Source organism: Abramis brama (assembly GCF_963993115.1).
Source record: "Abramis brama genome assembly, chromosome: 18".
In the NCBI taxonomy this organism is placed as follows: domain Eukaryota; kingdom Metazoa; phylum Chordata; class Actinopteri; order Cypriniformes; family Leuciscidae; genus Abramis; species Abramis brama.
The window spans coordinates 938,077-951,877 of NC_139980.1; the positions used below are offsets into that span (position 1 = coordinate 938,077).

At 42.3% G+C, this 13,801-nt stretch overlaps 1 protein-coding gene across 2 annotated transcripts in view; it reads left to right on the forward strand.

Annotated features, from left to right (window-relative positions):
• The window catches only part of med23 (mediator complex subunit 23), a 66,596-nt gene that overhangs the window by 9,233 nt on the left and 43,562 nt on the right, over positions 1-13,801 (forward strand). For both annotated transcript variants that reach the window (XM_084091604.1, XM_084091603.1), the window contains 4 exons: positions 4,485-4,685; positions 6,877-7,020; positions 11,850-11,995; positions 13,179-13,424. In XM_084091604.1, coding sequence (XP_083947730.1) covers positions 4,485-4,685; positions 6,877-7,020; positions 11,850-11,995; positions 13,179-13,424 — 737 coding nt within the window. The remainder of the gene's footprint in view (positions 1-4,484; positions 4,686-6,876; positions 7,021-11,849; positions 11,996-13,178; positions 13,425-13,801) is intronic.

Consider the following 13,801-nt stretch of genomic DNA (forward strand, 5'->3'; position numbering starts at 1 on the left):
ATTTTCCTTCAGTACTCCGTCTGGGTTTGCGGTATATTCTTGGGTTTTCTCCGGCCAAATTTTTGCCGGTCCAATCAGCGAACAGAGGGAGTGGCTGAGAACGATGACGTTGGTCATGCGCTAGTTTGAGTTGTAGGTTTACGTCACCAAAGGTTAGCGATTGGTTATGGCAGATTCAGAGTGGCTCTGGGCAGATCCAATAGTTTTAAACTTCGACAGAGCACCCGCCTTCAAGGAAGTTAACGCTTGTCAATGGAGAGTGGCCAGACTCTCTGTACAAATGAAGTGTAGGAGAGTCTGGTAAGACCAGGCTAGAGTAAATGATGACCAGATGATGATGTTTTTTGGTGAACAGTCACCCTGCACTAACAGTAGTTGATGCTGGAAACCCAGTGAGTCTCGGTGTAGGTGAGCACACACATCACGACGATAAAGCGTACCTGAGAATGAAGACAATCTGTTAATTTCAAGCCCTGATCGGCGCATGCTGTGTGTGTTTGTGTGCCGTTGCCCAGTGTGTGTCCTGCTGCTGTTTATTGGCTCTCTCTGGGTGTTGTGTGCTGCTAAATACAGACGGTTCAGGGAAACACCTCTCCTCCAGATGATAATTAGCATTCATGCACCAGCTGACCTTCATCATGCTCTCAAAGTCGAGCTTTGTGCCTTTTAGTCTATTGCTTTTGAGCTCATCTATACGGTGATGTACTCACAAACATTGGCAAAATATGTTGTAAAATATTGATGACATCATCCATTGATCGAGAACTGTTATTCAACGTCACCGTCATTTTATCCCTTAAAACTCATCTTTGATCCTGTGAAAAAATGTCTCCATGCCTTAAAATATCTTGAATGTAACTCGACACCCTTGCCTCATTTAGTATGCGCGGTTCTATGAATATGCAAATGAGCCCCGCCTCCACTCACTCACTCAGCTCAGAGATCCACTGGTTGACGATCACACGTTGATCTGATTGGTTACAAGGTAGTTTGTGACGTCAGAAACACCAGCGATTTCAAAGCGTGTTTTTGAGACTGTCTTTGGTTCACTGCAGTTTTAAGGAGGAAATACTCAGCAATGGAGTCGACTTATGAATTTACACATGCTTTGTCTTAAAGCAGATTAAAAACACCACATAGACACATAAACAACATTAAAAACTTGATTTTTAATAAATATTTTGTCCAAAAACACGCTTTGAAATCGCTGGTGTTTCTGACGTCACAAACTACCTTGTAACCAATCAGATCAACGTGTGATCGTCAGCGAGCTGCTGTTTACACCTGGACACTACATGCGTTTTCTCAGATCGGATAGCTATCTGATTCATCAAAACGATTCCATTTCAACTGGTCACATAAATGTGTTTTCGCAAAACGGATATAAATTCCCGCGCTATATGCAGATTTAATTGGAGGGCACGTCACCGAAAGCAACAGATATGATCTGCATTTTTTTGATCATCAGCTATTTTAAGGCATGAGGACATTTTATAATAATTTTGGTGATCAAAGAGGAGTTTTAAGGGATCAATTTATTGACTACAGGGGGACTAAGTGATAGATCCTGCCTTCCTGTTTCAATATACAGTGGAGAAAACTCTTCCATTTCATGGGGTCTTTAAACATAGCAAACAAACAGCATCAGTAAAGCGTTGACGGATGCGCAGACACACCCAGCGCCGCTGATAGATCAGTCCCTGCATGCCTCTTACAGGGAAGCTGCAGTGCATCGTCCCGCACTTCTGTCCCGCCAGCACCAGGGGGCGTCACTGTCCTGCAGATGCACTGCAGCTTCCCTCGCGATCAGGGCTTCTGTGAGCATCTTCACGCCATGCTTTCAGTGGTGTGTGTGTGTGTGTTTGCTGTGAAGCGTGTCCCATTTGTGTTTGTCCATCTCCTGTGACTGTCGTGAGGCCGTGTTGAATATGCTCTGTGTGTTCAGTCAATACAGCAGCTCATGTTTATCATGTCTGTAACTGTCCCTGGGTTGGGGAATACCTGCTTATTTAGTTTAGCTTATTTGCTCAAGACTAATTTGGTCAGATATTAGGAATCAAAGCACAGATTAGAAGGCGTACAAACTGAAAAAGGGAGTGCAAAAGCTACAAACCCCCGAGATTCATAGTTTTCACCTCACGCCCTGATTTTCCCTCCTGGAGAGCAAAACAACTGACCACCAGTAATTTCTGTTTCATTCAATTATTAATATAATAAGACAATGTTATTAAAAGATCCAATTCAGTACACGCCTTATGAATGATGCACACTATGCACAGGCGAGCAGATGAACCCTGAATATAAACACATCACACACACATCTGCTCGCCTGTATATAGTCGGCATCATCAATGAGGTGTACACTGAATTTGATCTTCGGATATCACTTCTAATATCACTTCAAGTGTTTTCCACACTAAGCGCTGTAGAACGCTGTTTTCAGTGATTGAAATACTGCAGCATGTGCTGTATGTGGATCACAAGTGCACAAAATGCATTTTGTTCACATAATTTTGTCTTTGTTCTTTTGAGATGGAGAATTGACAGTCCTGTGCTGCAGTGTAATGGATGTTTTGCCCTCCAGTCGCGTGACTGTGTGTAGACAGAGTGACTCCTCCAGCCCTGCGCACAGCCGAGATCATGAGAGATCAGCGTCTCATCGATCTACTCCAGTAAATCAGTTTAATCGTGAGAGCAGTCAGTAGGTTTCAGAGCTCGACACTTCCTCCTCTTTTATCCAAACTAAACTACAGAAATCACCCGTCCATAAATTGCTGGATTTCATGTTAAAACCAGGGCTTTTATTTTATGAATATTATGTGTCACTTAAATTAATTTAATTGTAAAAAAAAATTGTTTTCTTTGCAGTATTTCAGTAATTTTCATCCCTTAACATAACATGGCACCACAATTTGTTCCATATGCGTATTAAATATAATAGTATATTTAAGAGATTTGTTTAAAGCCATCTAAAGGACATCGTTTCCTTTATGTTGCCTTCACATGTATGATGGCGCTGCACGCTGGTTTATTATTTTGGTGTCATCTTAATGATGTGTGTCCTAAATAACATGTGCAGAAACAAACTGTGGTTGTTGTACATGTTGGTTTATGACTAAAGTCAGTCTTGAGAAATCAAAACATCTGACCATTTTAGGTCATTTTAACTTTAAAGGATTAGTTCACTTCAGAATAAAAAATTCCTGATCATTTACTCTCCCCCACGTCATCCAAGATGTTCATGTCTTTCTTTCTTCAGTGGAAAAGAAATGAAGGTTTTTGAGGAAAACACTCCAGGGTGTTTCTCCATATAGTGTCTTCAATGGGGTCCAACGGGTCGAAGGTCCAGATGTGAGTTTCAGTGCAGCTTCAAAGTCTCTTCACGATCCAGCCGAGGAATAAGAGTCTGATCTAGACAAACCAGCGGATGTTTTATAACAAAAATAAACATTTATATACTTTTCAACCACAAATGCTGGTCTTGCACTAGCTCTGCAATACGACACACATTACGTAATCAGGTTGAAAGGTCACGCGTGTTCTGGTTCAGAAAGGTCACGCAGGCCGAAAAACTCATTTTCTCCTCCAATTTCAAAATCAATAAAAAAAAATCAAATTTTTTTTTACCTTTCATTTTTATTTATTTTTTGTAAATGGCGTTTGACTCAGTCTTTGCACGTTTGCTTTGTAAACACTGAGTCGGTACTTCCGCCTACGTCACGCTTGACCTTTCAACGTGATTACATAATGTGTGGTTACGTAATTTGTGGTTAAGAAGTATTTAAATGTTTATTTTTGTTATAAAACATCCGCTGGTTTGTCTAGATCAGACTCTTATTCCTCGGCTGGATCGTGTCGAGAGTTTGAAGCTGCACTGAAACTCACATCTGGACCTTCGACCCGTTGGACCCCATTAAAGACACTATATGGAGAAACATCCTGGAGTGTTTTCCTCAAAAACCTTCATTTCTTTTCGACTGAAGAACGAAAGACATGAACATCTTGGATGACGCGGGAGAGAGTAAATTATCAGGAAACTATAATTCTGAAGTGAACTAATCCTTTAACTGTCGTTTTCATCCTAATTTATGATTTCGATCGCATTTTCGTTCTTTTGTTATTTTTTTAAGCTAATGAAAACGTTTTCTTCAAAAGTTTCTGGCTCTAACCTTGGCATCAGCATCTCATTCCCGTGTCAGCGATGCCTATTCACCCGTCTAACAGTGATGCGGAGGAAGTCGGATAGATGCTGAAAATGATAGTTTTAGGCCTACTAGTGCACTAAAGAACTTATACTACACTATCCAGTGAGTGTGAAGTAAACTGAAGAGTAGGAAATGGGGCGTGTGTGACAGACATCACTAGTGTGTGTGGTTGAGGCGGTGTGTGACGTGATGTCACCGCCCAATCACTGGTGTGTGTGTGTGCAGTGGTTGTGGTCTGTGTAAGAGTGCGCCTCTGTCCACCGCTCTGCCCTCTCGCAGCACAAGCAGAGATGCCCGGTTCTGGAGGACCAGCTGGTGGACCTGGTGGTGTACGCCATGGAGCGGTCGGAGACGGAGGAGCAGTTCGACGACGGCGGCACCAGCCAGCTCCTGTGGCAGCACCTCTCCAGCCAGCTCATCTTCTTCGTGCTCTTCCAGTTCGCCAGCTTCCCTCACATGGTGCTGTCGCTACATCAGAAGGTGCGCTTCAATGGCCCAAAGCCTGCCTTCACATCCTCCTCTTCAATAACACCACTTAGATTAGGAGCCGCTTACTCACGGCCATCCAAACCCCGATGACTTACTGTCTTCACAATGACAGCTCAAAGTGGCCAAGCTCCAAAACAACAGAGAACGCCACGGCCGTATGATATCAGTAGTCCACGACTCATGTGAGATATATTCCAAATCATACGATAGCAACGAAGACCCAAATTCAAGCTGTTTTCAAGCCGTGTGTCCACTGTTCAGCGACGCTTTAGACTGCTGTGATACGGAGTATCTGCGGAAGTGTTACTGACATCTGATTTGGTGACACTTTACAACAAGGTTCATTAGATTAAAGGGATGGTTCGGAGTAAAATCAACCTAGGGTCCTTTGCACCATGACCTCGAGCCAAACACCCCCCAGAAGCCTTTTCTCCCTTGGTTGAACATTATTAAAGTTAGAGCTTATCTAGAGATATCAGCCGGATGGGTTAGTGCAGGCGCTAATGGATCCAAGGCTGTATCTGGTACATTACTCCACTAATAATGCCCAGAATGGACCAAACTTCTACAGTAGTACAAACAGGTTCTGTACTCATAAAACGAGGATCCAACGAGGATCCTTGGATCCATTAGCGCCTGCACTAACCGATCCGGCTGATATCTCTAGATAAGCTCTAACTTTAATAATGTTCAACCAAGGGAAAAGGTGTTTGGCTCGAGGTCATGGTGCAAAGGACCCTGGGTTGATTTTACTTCGAACCATCCCTTTAACTAATGAACTTTATTATAAAGTGTCACCTCTAATTTCGCAGATAGTTTATTTCTGAATAGAAAATGTCGACACAATGTTAAGTGAAAGTGATAGACGGCTTATTCAGACTGGCTCTGATGTGCGGAAGATCCAGTGATGTTCACTGACGCTAAAATCATCAGTTGTGGGATGATGCAACTAAAAGAGCAATTTTTTATAGTCAAAAGCCAGTGCAAATGAGAGTTTAAAGCTTCACCAGATGGGAAACCATAAAAAAACACTTTCATTACTATATAACAACTAGTATATCTGTGATATGAGAATAACACTGCTTAAGAAGACTTAGCATATAGCACATGAGTCATATAAACTACTTGTGTAATATTTGCTTGAGGCTTTTGGCCGTTGTGGAGCTTGAGCTCCTGCTTGAGAAATGCTGTCATTGTGTGGAAAAGAGATCCGATAAACATCTTACAGTTCCACTGGAGAAAGAAAGTCATGCAGACTTGTTGAAATTTTCATGAGGTTGATTACATTTTCATATCTGGGTGAACAATTGCTTGAACAATTGCTTGAACAATGTATTGAGGTAGATGTGTAATTCATACTTACAGTCAAACCAAACATTATTCAGACAAAAGATTTAATTTTTGATGTTCTTTTACTAGTGTGTGCAGGACACTATAGTTCATTTATGTAAGTGAGGAGAGCAAAATAAAATAAACTGTGATATTATACCCAAATAATCTTCATACAGTGATTACCAGTAAAATATATAAAAATTTGGGGCCAAACATTATTCAGACACTTTGACCTGACCATATTTTTCTTTAATTACTTATTTTTACACACAGACTGAACACAATGAAGCATTGCTTGGTGATTGGTTGAGCTAAACTGGTATTATCTAATTGTGTAGTTAAATTTAACAGCTGACAGATATTCAACATAATTCATGTGTGAGACAGTCTAACAGAAGGACGGACAGAGTTCTGAGTTCTGCTCATATTTTATTACCATTTTCTAAACTATAGCGAATAAACTGTGATAATGTGAGAAATGTTGAAGGAGTCTGAATAAAGTTTGGTTTGACTGTGTATACATTGTCGAATGCTTTTAATGTGACAGAATAGTAGAGACGGTAGAGAACTGGGAGGATGGAGGGGTGAGGATGTCCCGTGCCAGAACACATCTCTGACGACACACACCATACAATTATTACAAGTAAAAGCCCCTATAAATACGTCAAGCGAAATCGAAGTGCAAACTGGTATGACGTCATTTCGAACAAAATCAGGCCAAAGCGGGACTGACCAAAAGTTCACATGAGCCGCAGTGTTTGGGACAGAGCCACACAATCTCTCGCATGTGAGTTACACTTGTCCTCCTCTCTGGCCTGTTCTTCAGTGACTGTGTGTTTGCTCTGAGCAGCTGGCGGGCCGGGGCCTGATCAAGGGCCGGGATCACCTGATGTGGGTCCTGCTGCAGTTCATCTCCGGGAGCATCCAGAAGAACGCGCTCGCCGACTTCCTGCCCGTCATGAAGCTCTTCGACCTGCTGTATCCCGAGAAAGAGGTGAACGAGGCTCTGCTTCATCCATTCTTAATGTGACACTCTAAACATGCTGTTGGTAAAGGTCATCTGATCAAGGCTTCATGTACTCGATTATCCAGTCGGTCATTAGCAGACACTTAGCAGACGCTTTGACTCGCAGTTCAGGGCCACAGTCTCTGGGATGCAGTGGGAACGTGTGCATGGATCGCTCACACAACTGGAAATCTGTGTCAGTCTGAACACACTAGCCGCGTTTCCATTACCCTTCAAATTGTGCAAATTGAAATTGCGAATTGAAAATACGCCCAATGGAAACACGTAATTTGCGCAAAAGCTCCCATTTATCGCAAAAAAGTTTTTACGCTCGCATGAGGAGGTTTATCAGGCAATTCGAAAAAGAAATATTTCGCTCTGGAAACAGTGTTTGCGCATTTACAGTCACCTGACGTAGATGACGCGGTGTGATTGGACATAATACGAGACAGAGCTCTTTATTAAACTCGTATAAGACAGAAGAATTACAGGAATAATGGATTCCTCAAATAAATGCCACAATCAAGACCTCGCAGCAGATCTGAGGGAGAAACACCCAGAAACTCCTCATATGTGCCGCTCACAGTATAATAAGGGTCGTTCCTCACCATTAATGCTTGAAAACACACACACATCTCCTTCCATTAATAATAATGGCCAGTGCAGTGGCTGGGATATAGTACAGAAACCCACCAACGTCTGTCGCCATGATTTTTGGAGTGATTTTACTGATCGCGAGAGGAAAAATGACGTTTTAGTCGCATAACATCAGTTAATGGAAACGGCGTCATTTCGTAATAGTTTTTTGTCGACATTTAGAAAAAATCACAAAAGTTTTGCGCAAATCTGTAATGGAAACGCGTCTACTGATTGGACTTCACATAGCCTGAAACAAAGCCTCACATGGCAGACTGCAGTATTTCTGCCCCGGCCTCATCAGTGGTAGCAGTGTCTGGCTGTTGTTTTTGGCGTAGGCATACCATTGCAGATGTTCTGGTAAACGAAAGGGGCCATGGGACACACAAATCAGATCAGAACAGTGATACACGGTGTGGCCAGTCAACCAGTCAAGTCAAGTCAGCTTTATTTATATAGCACTTTTTACCATAAAGATGGTTTCAAAGCAGCTTTACAGTGATAACAGGAAAATAAGTTTGTGTCTGCTGTACAGCAGATCTAGAAGAAAAGAGCGTCACAGTCCAGCTTAAGTAAGTTCAGTGATGGTTCATTTGTGTTGTAAAAAAGTTATTAATTTAGTTCATTTTATATATATAGCCGCTCTGGAGAAAACCGTGATGTCATCGTCCAGTTCAGTTCAGTTCTCATATAATGGTGTCAATGCAGGAGATCAATAATAATGTTGAATATTAAGTGTCCCCAACTAAGCAAGTCAAGTCAAGCAAAGGTGACAAAGGAGATAACAAATGCAGTCAAATTTACCGGTGCTCGGCGTAATTTTGTCATATCAATAGGAATTTGTGCGATCAGGAGTTTAGTTTGTATTTCTCTCATATTAGAGTTGCTCATGTGGGATCCGATGGCCTCGTGAGCAGCGCTCCGATATGTAGCTGCGGTTCAAGCGACCCGAGTTCAAGTCCCGGCTCAGGACCCTTTTCATTTGCATATTCATAGAACCACGTATGCTAAATGAGGCAAGGGTGTCGAGTTACATTCGATATATTTTAAGGCATTTCATTCAAGGAAAAAAAGTTTAAATATGTAATTTTGATAATCAAAGGTGAGTTTTAAGGGATAAAATGATTGATTATAGGGGGACTTTAAATGATCTGTCATTACATTCTGCTCAAACACGCCTCTTTTCCGTATAAATTAGGCTCATAACTGTTTGAGCTTTATTCACAAAACTGTGCTTTTTGCCTCTCATCACGCTAATAGTGCCACTTGAAAGCAGCTGATAAATGAGCATTTATATAAAGGGATGTTTGTGTGTATTTCCTAGTGATCATGAGCGCAGTAAACCAGCCGATGTTGACCAGATGATGCGCTATAATCGGCCATTCATCCAGATGTGTGGCGTAGTAAAGGCCACTTTCATCATGTTGAGATCCGAACTGCGCCGTGCAAATAGTGTTTAGCAAACAGTGTCCCGTTGCCTGATCTGTGTAATTACTTTGGTGAGTCAGGCACTAAAGCAGCGCCAGCACTGCATGCGAATAAACTGCGCTTTCAGCAGATTCAGTGTAGTGTATTCCCACCTGAATGTTTTAAAGGTACCATATAGTCAACAGACAGACTAACCGTATCAGCCATCTGTCATTAGTGCTGCCAGTATTGGCTCGTTTAGGCAGTTGGTGTGATTAGTGATGTTCGCACGCAGTGTTAACTCTTTTAGCCGTCAGAGTTGTTAGCTTTACGCTGGTCCGCGTGTCGAACCCCAGCAGGACGGCTGATGAAAGACAAGCTGCTGTTTTCCAGCCATTAGCCCACAGCATCTGTGACTGATGACAGATGTGCCGCCACTGCCCAGCAGACGGTCGTTTAACTAACGGATGTAACGAGCACAAGGCAATTAGATGCTCGCCCAGAGGAAAGCATTAAAGATTTCTCCATCAATCAAGCTGAGGAGTCTGGACGTAGTGTTGCTCTGACAGATCCCTGTAAACCGTGCTCCTGCGCCACTGATGGACGCTCACGATGCATTTCACACATGAAAACGGCAAGAATTTGGCAAATGGAAGCTTTGATCTTATTGGACGGATTTATGCAATTTCAGGGAATCAGGGTGAACAAGTTGTTATCATTCATTTCATGAAAACTATGTCCTACCTAAACTTTCCAGACTGCTACATAAAGCACTTTCACGGAAGATATCCTTCAGCAAATACCAACCAGTCCAGAGAAACTATTCTAATCATAAATGCACAGATTTGAGGAGAATTATTGGTAACACTTTACAATAAGGTTCATTTGTTAACATTAGTTAATGTATTAACTAACATGAACTAACCACAAGCAATACATTTGTTACTGTATTTGTTAATCTTTGTTAATGTTAGTTAATAAAAATACAGGTGTTCATTGTATGTTCATGTTAGTTCACAGTGCATTAACTAATGTTAACAAATACATCTGTTGATTTTACTCATTTATGAATAGATGTTAAAATTAACACTGTAGATGTGCAGTTCATTATTAATTCATGTTAACTAATGTAGTTAAATTATGGGAACTAATGAAACTTATTGTAAAGTGTTACCGAATTATTGTTAAAAGCATCATGTTTTTTCTGTTGCACTACTGATAATGAAGAGGATTTATGTTACATCTTTACTTTGTTTGGCACATTAAGAGAGAAGCCACATTTAAGATCTTCTGAAGTCACATGATGCATTGTGTGAGGAAACAGACTGACACTTAAAGGTGCCATAGAATGGATTATTTTATTATTTTATAATGTTTCCTGGGGTGCCCTTATAATGTTAGTATGTTTTTTAGATCAAAATTTGTTATAATTTAGAAATAAAAGGCATATTTCCCAGCCTGATTTCATCCATTGATTTGAACAGCTCAGTTTGAAGGGGCGTGTCTGCTGTGAGACTTCAGTGTTGTTGCCCACTGCTGTGATTGGCTGACATGCTTGCATATGAAATATCTGGCATTACATGTAGAGCTATCTGGAAAACTTTTACTATTACAGCTTTTATATGTTTTTACTATTACAGCTATCGGGATTAACGAATCATGAGAAGTTTTTTTTTAAGTATTTAGATCTATTCCCATCACATAAAAGGTTTCAGTGATGAGCACTGAGCAGATGACAGCCTGTTGATCGCGTGAATGAAGATCTTATCACTGCAACGCGATATACTGATGCATAAACAGTGTTGAACGACTTTGAAAGAAAGATTATCTGTCTGAATTTGAACAATTACACATCAGAAATTCACATAACCCACTGGTTCTCCAGAGGCTCGGATGAAGGAGCAAAAAAATATTTTTGTGTTCATTTGTACAACCAAACACTGAGCAACTGCCATGCTTCGTTCGCTCGTTTGCAAGCCATGATGTCTCTCGAGGAAAAAACAATATCGCGCTGGATCTAGATAAGACAATGTAAATTATCGTTACTAAAATCCCTACTTGCCGCTTGCGGGAATATAACGTTAGTTGAAATTGCCCCCTTCGTCCGTTTGAGACGCCGAGAGAAGCCTGGCTGCTTGATATTGTTGTAACAGTCCGTGGTGAAATGGGCAGAGCAACTAAACAACTTCGAATTAAACTGTAGCGGTATCCGATTATAGATAGATAGATTATAGATAGATCTGCCATTTTCCCTATGATCCTCCTCCTGCTTGTTTCTTCACCTGCAGAACTTCTGATGATTCGGCTGTGCAGTTTCGCCTGGCACTGAGCATGGGCTGGCATATGCAAATTTTTAGAGGCGTACATATTAATGATCCCATCGGTTTCGTCACAGTTGGTGTTATGTGGAGATTCGCCCGTTTTTCAGGGGTGTTTTTCAAAAACGAGATTTAAATAAGAAAGAGAAAACTATGGTGTTTGAGACTCACTGTATGTCATGTCCATGTACTGAACTCTTGTTATTTAACTATGCCAAGATAAATTCAATTTCACATTCTATGGCACCTTTAAGATTAAATCTTCTCTTCTCCACACCCAGATTATGATGCACACGAGAACTCTGTTCAGAATGAAGAGAAGAAAGAAATGGTGTAGATGATTCACTGGCTCTTGTATGCTTCTTAACAGCATGTTGAATTGCGTGTGTCTGTGTGTTGTGTGTGTGTTGTGTGTGTGTTGTGTGTTGTGTGTTGTGTGTGTGTGTGTGTGTGTAGTGTATTCCAGTGCCGGACATCAACAAGCCCCAGTCCACTCACGCCTTCGCTATGACCTGCATTTGGATTCACCTGAACCGCAAAGCTCAGAACGACAACTCCAAACTCCAGATCCCCATCCCACACTCGCTCAAGCTGCACCATGAGTAAGACATGCACACATCCACACATCCACAATCTCAGATACATCCACACACACACACACATCCACACACACACATGTCTGATTCGCTATCTTTGTGAGGACTCTCCATAGACGTAATGGTTTTTATACTGTACTGTAAATTAAACTGTACATTCTGTCCCCTAAACCTACCCATCACACACACACACACACACACTAACCCAACCCCTAAACCTACCACACACACACACTAACCCAACCCCTAAACCTACCCATCACACACACACACACACACACACACACACACTAACCCAACCCCTAAACCTAAACCTACCACACACACACTAACCAGACCCCTAAACCTACCCCCCCCCCCCCACACACACACACTAACTAACCCAACCCCTAAACCTACCACACACACACACACACTAACCCAACCCCTAAACCTACCACTCACACACACACACACACACACACTAACCCAACCCCTAAACCTACCATACACACACACACACACACACACACACACACTAACCCAACCCCTAAACCTACCACACACACACACACACACTAACACACTAACCCAACCCCTAAACCTACCACACATACACACACACTAACCCAACCCCTAAACCTACCACACACACACACACACACACACACACTAACCCAACCCCTAAACCTACCACACACACACACACTAACCCAACCCCTAAACCTACCACACACACACACACACTAACCCAACCCCTAAACCTACCATACACACACACACTAACCCAACCCCTAAACCTACCACCCACACACACACACACACACACACACTAACCCAACCCCTAAACCTACCACCCACACACACACACACACACACACACACACACTAACCCAACCCCTAAACCTACCCATCACACAAAACTAAAATACTAATTCTGTATGATTTATAAGCTTGTTTCCTCAATTTAGGCCCACAGTGACACGAGTCCCCATGAGTCTGTGTAAATTCAGGTTTAAGTCCCCATCGGGATAGAAAAACATGAACACACACACTCACTCACTCACTCACTCACTCACTCACAAACACTCACTCACACACTCACTCACTCACTTACTCACTCACTCACACACACACACACACACACACACGCTCCACACGGACTGACTGTCCAACTACACACACCTGCTTCATCTCTCTGTGTGTTCAGGTTTCTTCAGCAGAGTCTGCGCAGTAAGAGTCTGCCGATGAACGACTATAAGATCGCTCTGCTGTGTAACGCGTACTCCACGAACTCCGAGTGCTTCACGCTGCCCATGGGCGTCCTGGTGGAGACCATCTACGGGAACGGCAGCATGCGCATCACTCTGCCCGGCACCAACTGCATGGCGTCCGGCTCCGTCACGCCTCTGCCCATGAACCTGCTGGACTCCCTCACGGTCCATGCTAAGATGAGGTGAGAGGAGGCACACACACACACACACACACACACTACAAATGGCCTTTTTAATACGCGTCTCTGACGCTATAACTGATAACAGCATCACTTCAATGTTTCTGCCAGTGCTTTCACTGTAAAGTCTCTGTGGTCTGAAATCTGCTGTTCATTAAAGGTGACATATTATGCCCCTTTTCACAAGATGTAATATAAAACTATGGTGTCCCCAGAATGTGTCTGTGAAATTTCAGCTCAAAATACCACCAAGATCATTTATTACAGCTTGTCAAATTTGCCCATTTTTGGGTGTGAGCAAAAACATTCCTTTTTTCTGTGTCCCTTTAAATGCAAATGAGCTGTTGCTCCGTCTCCGTTCAGAAGAGGGCGGAGCCTTT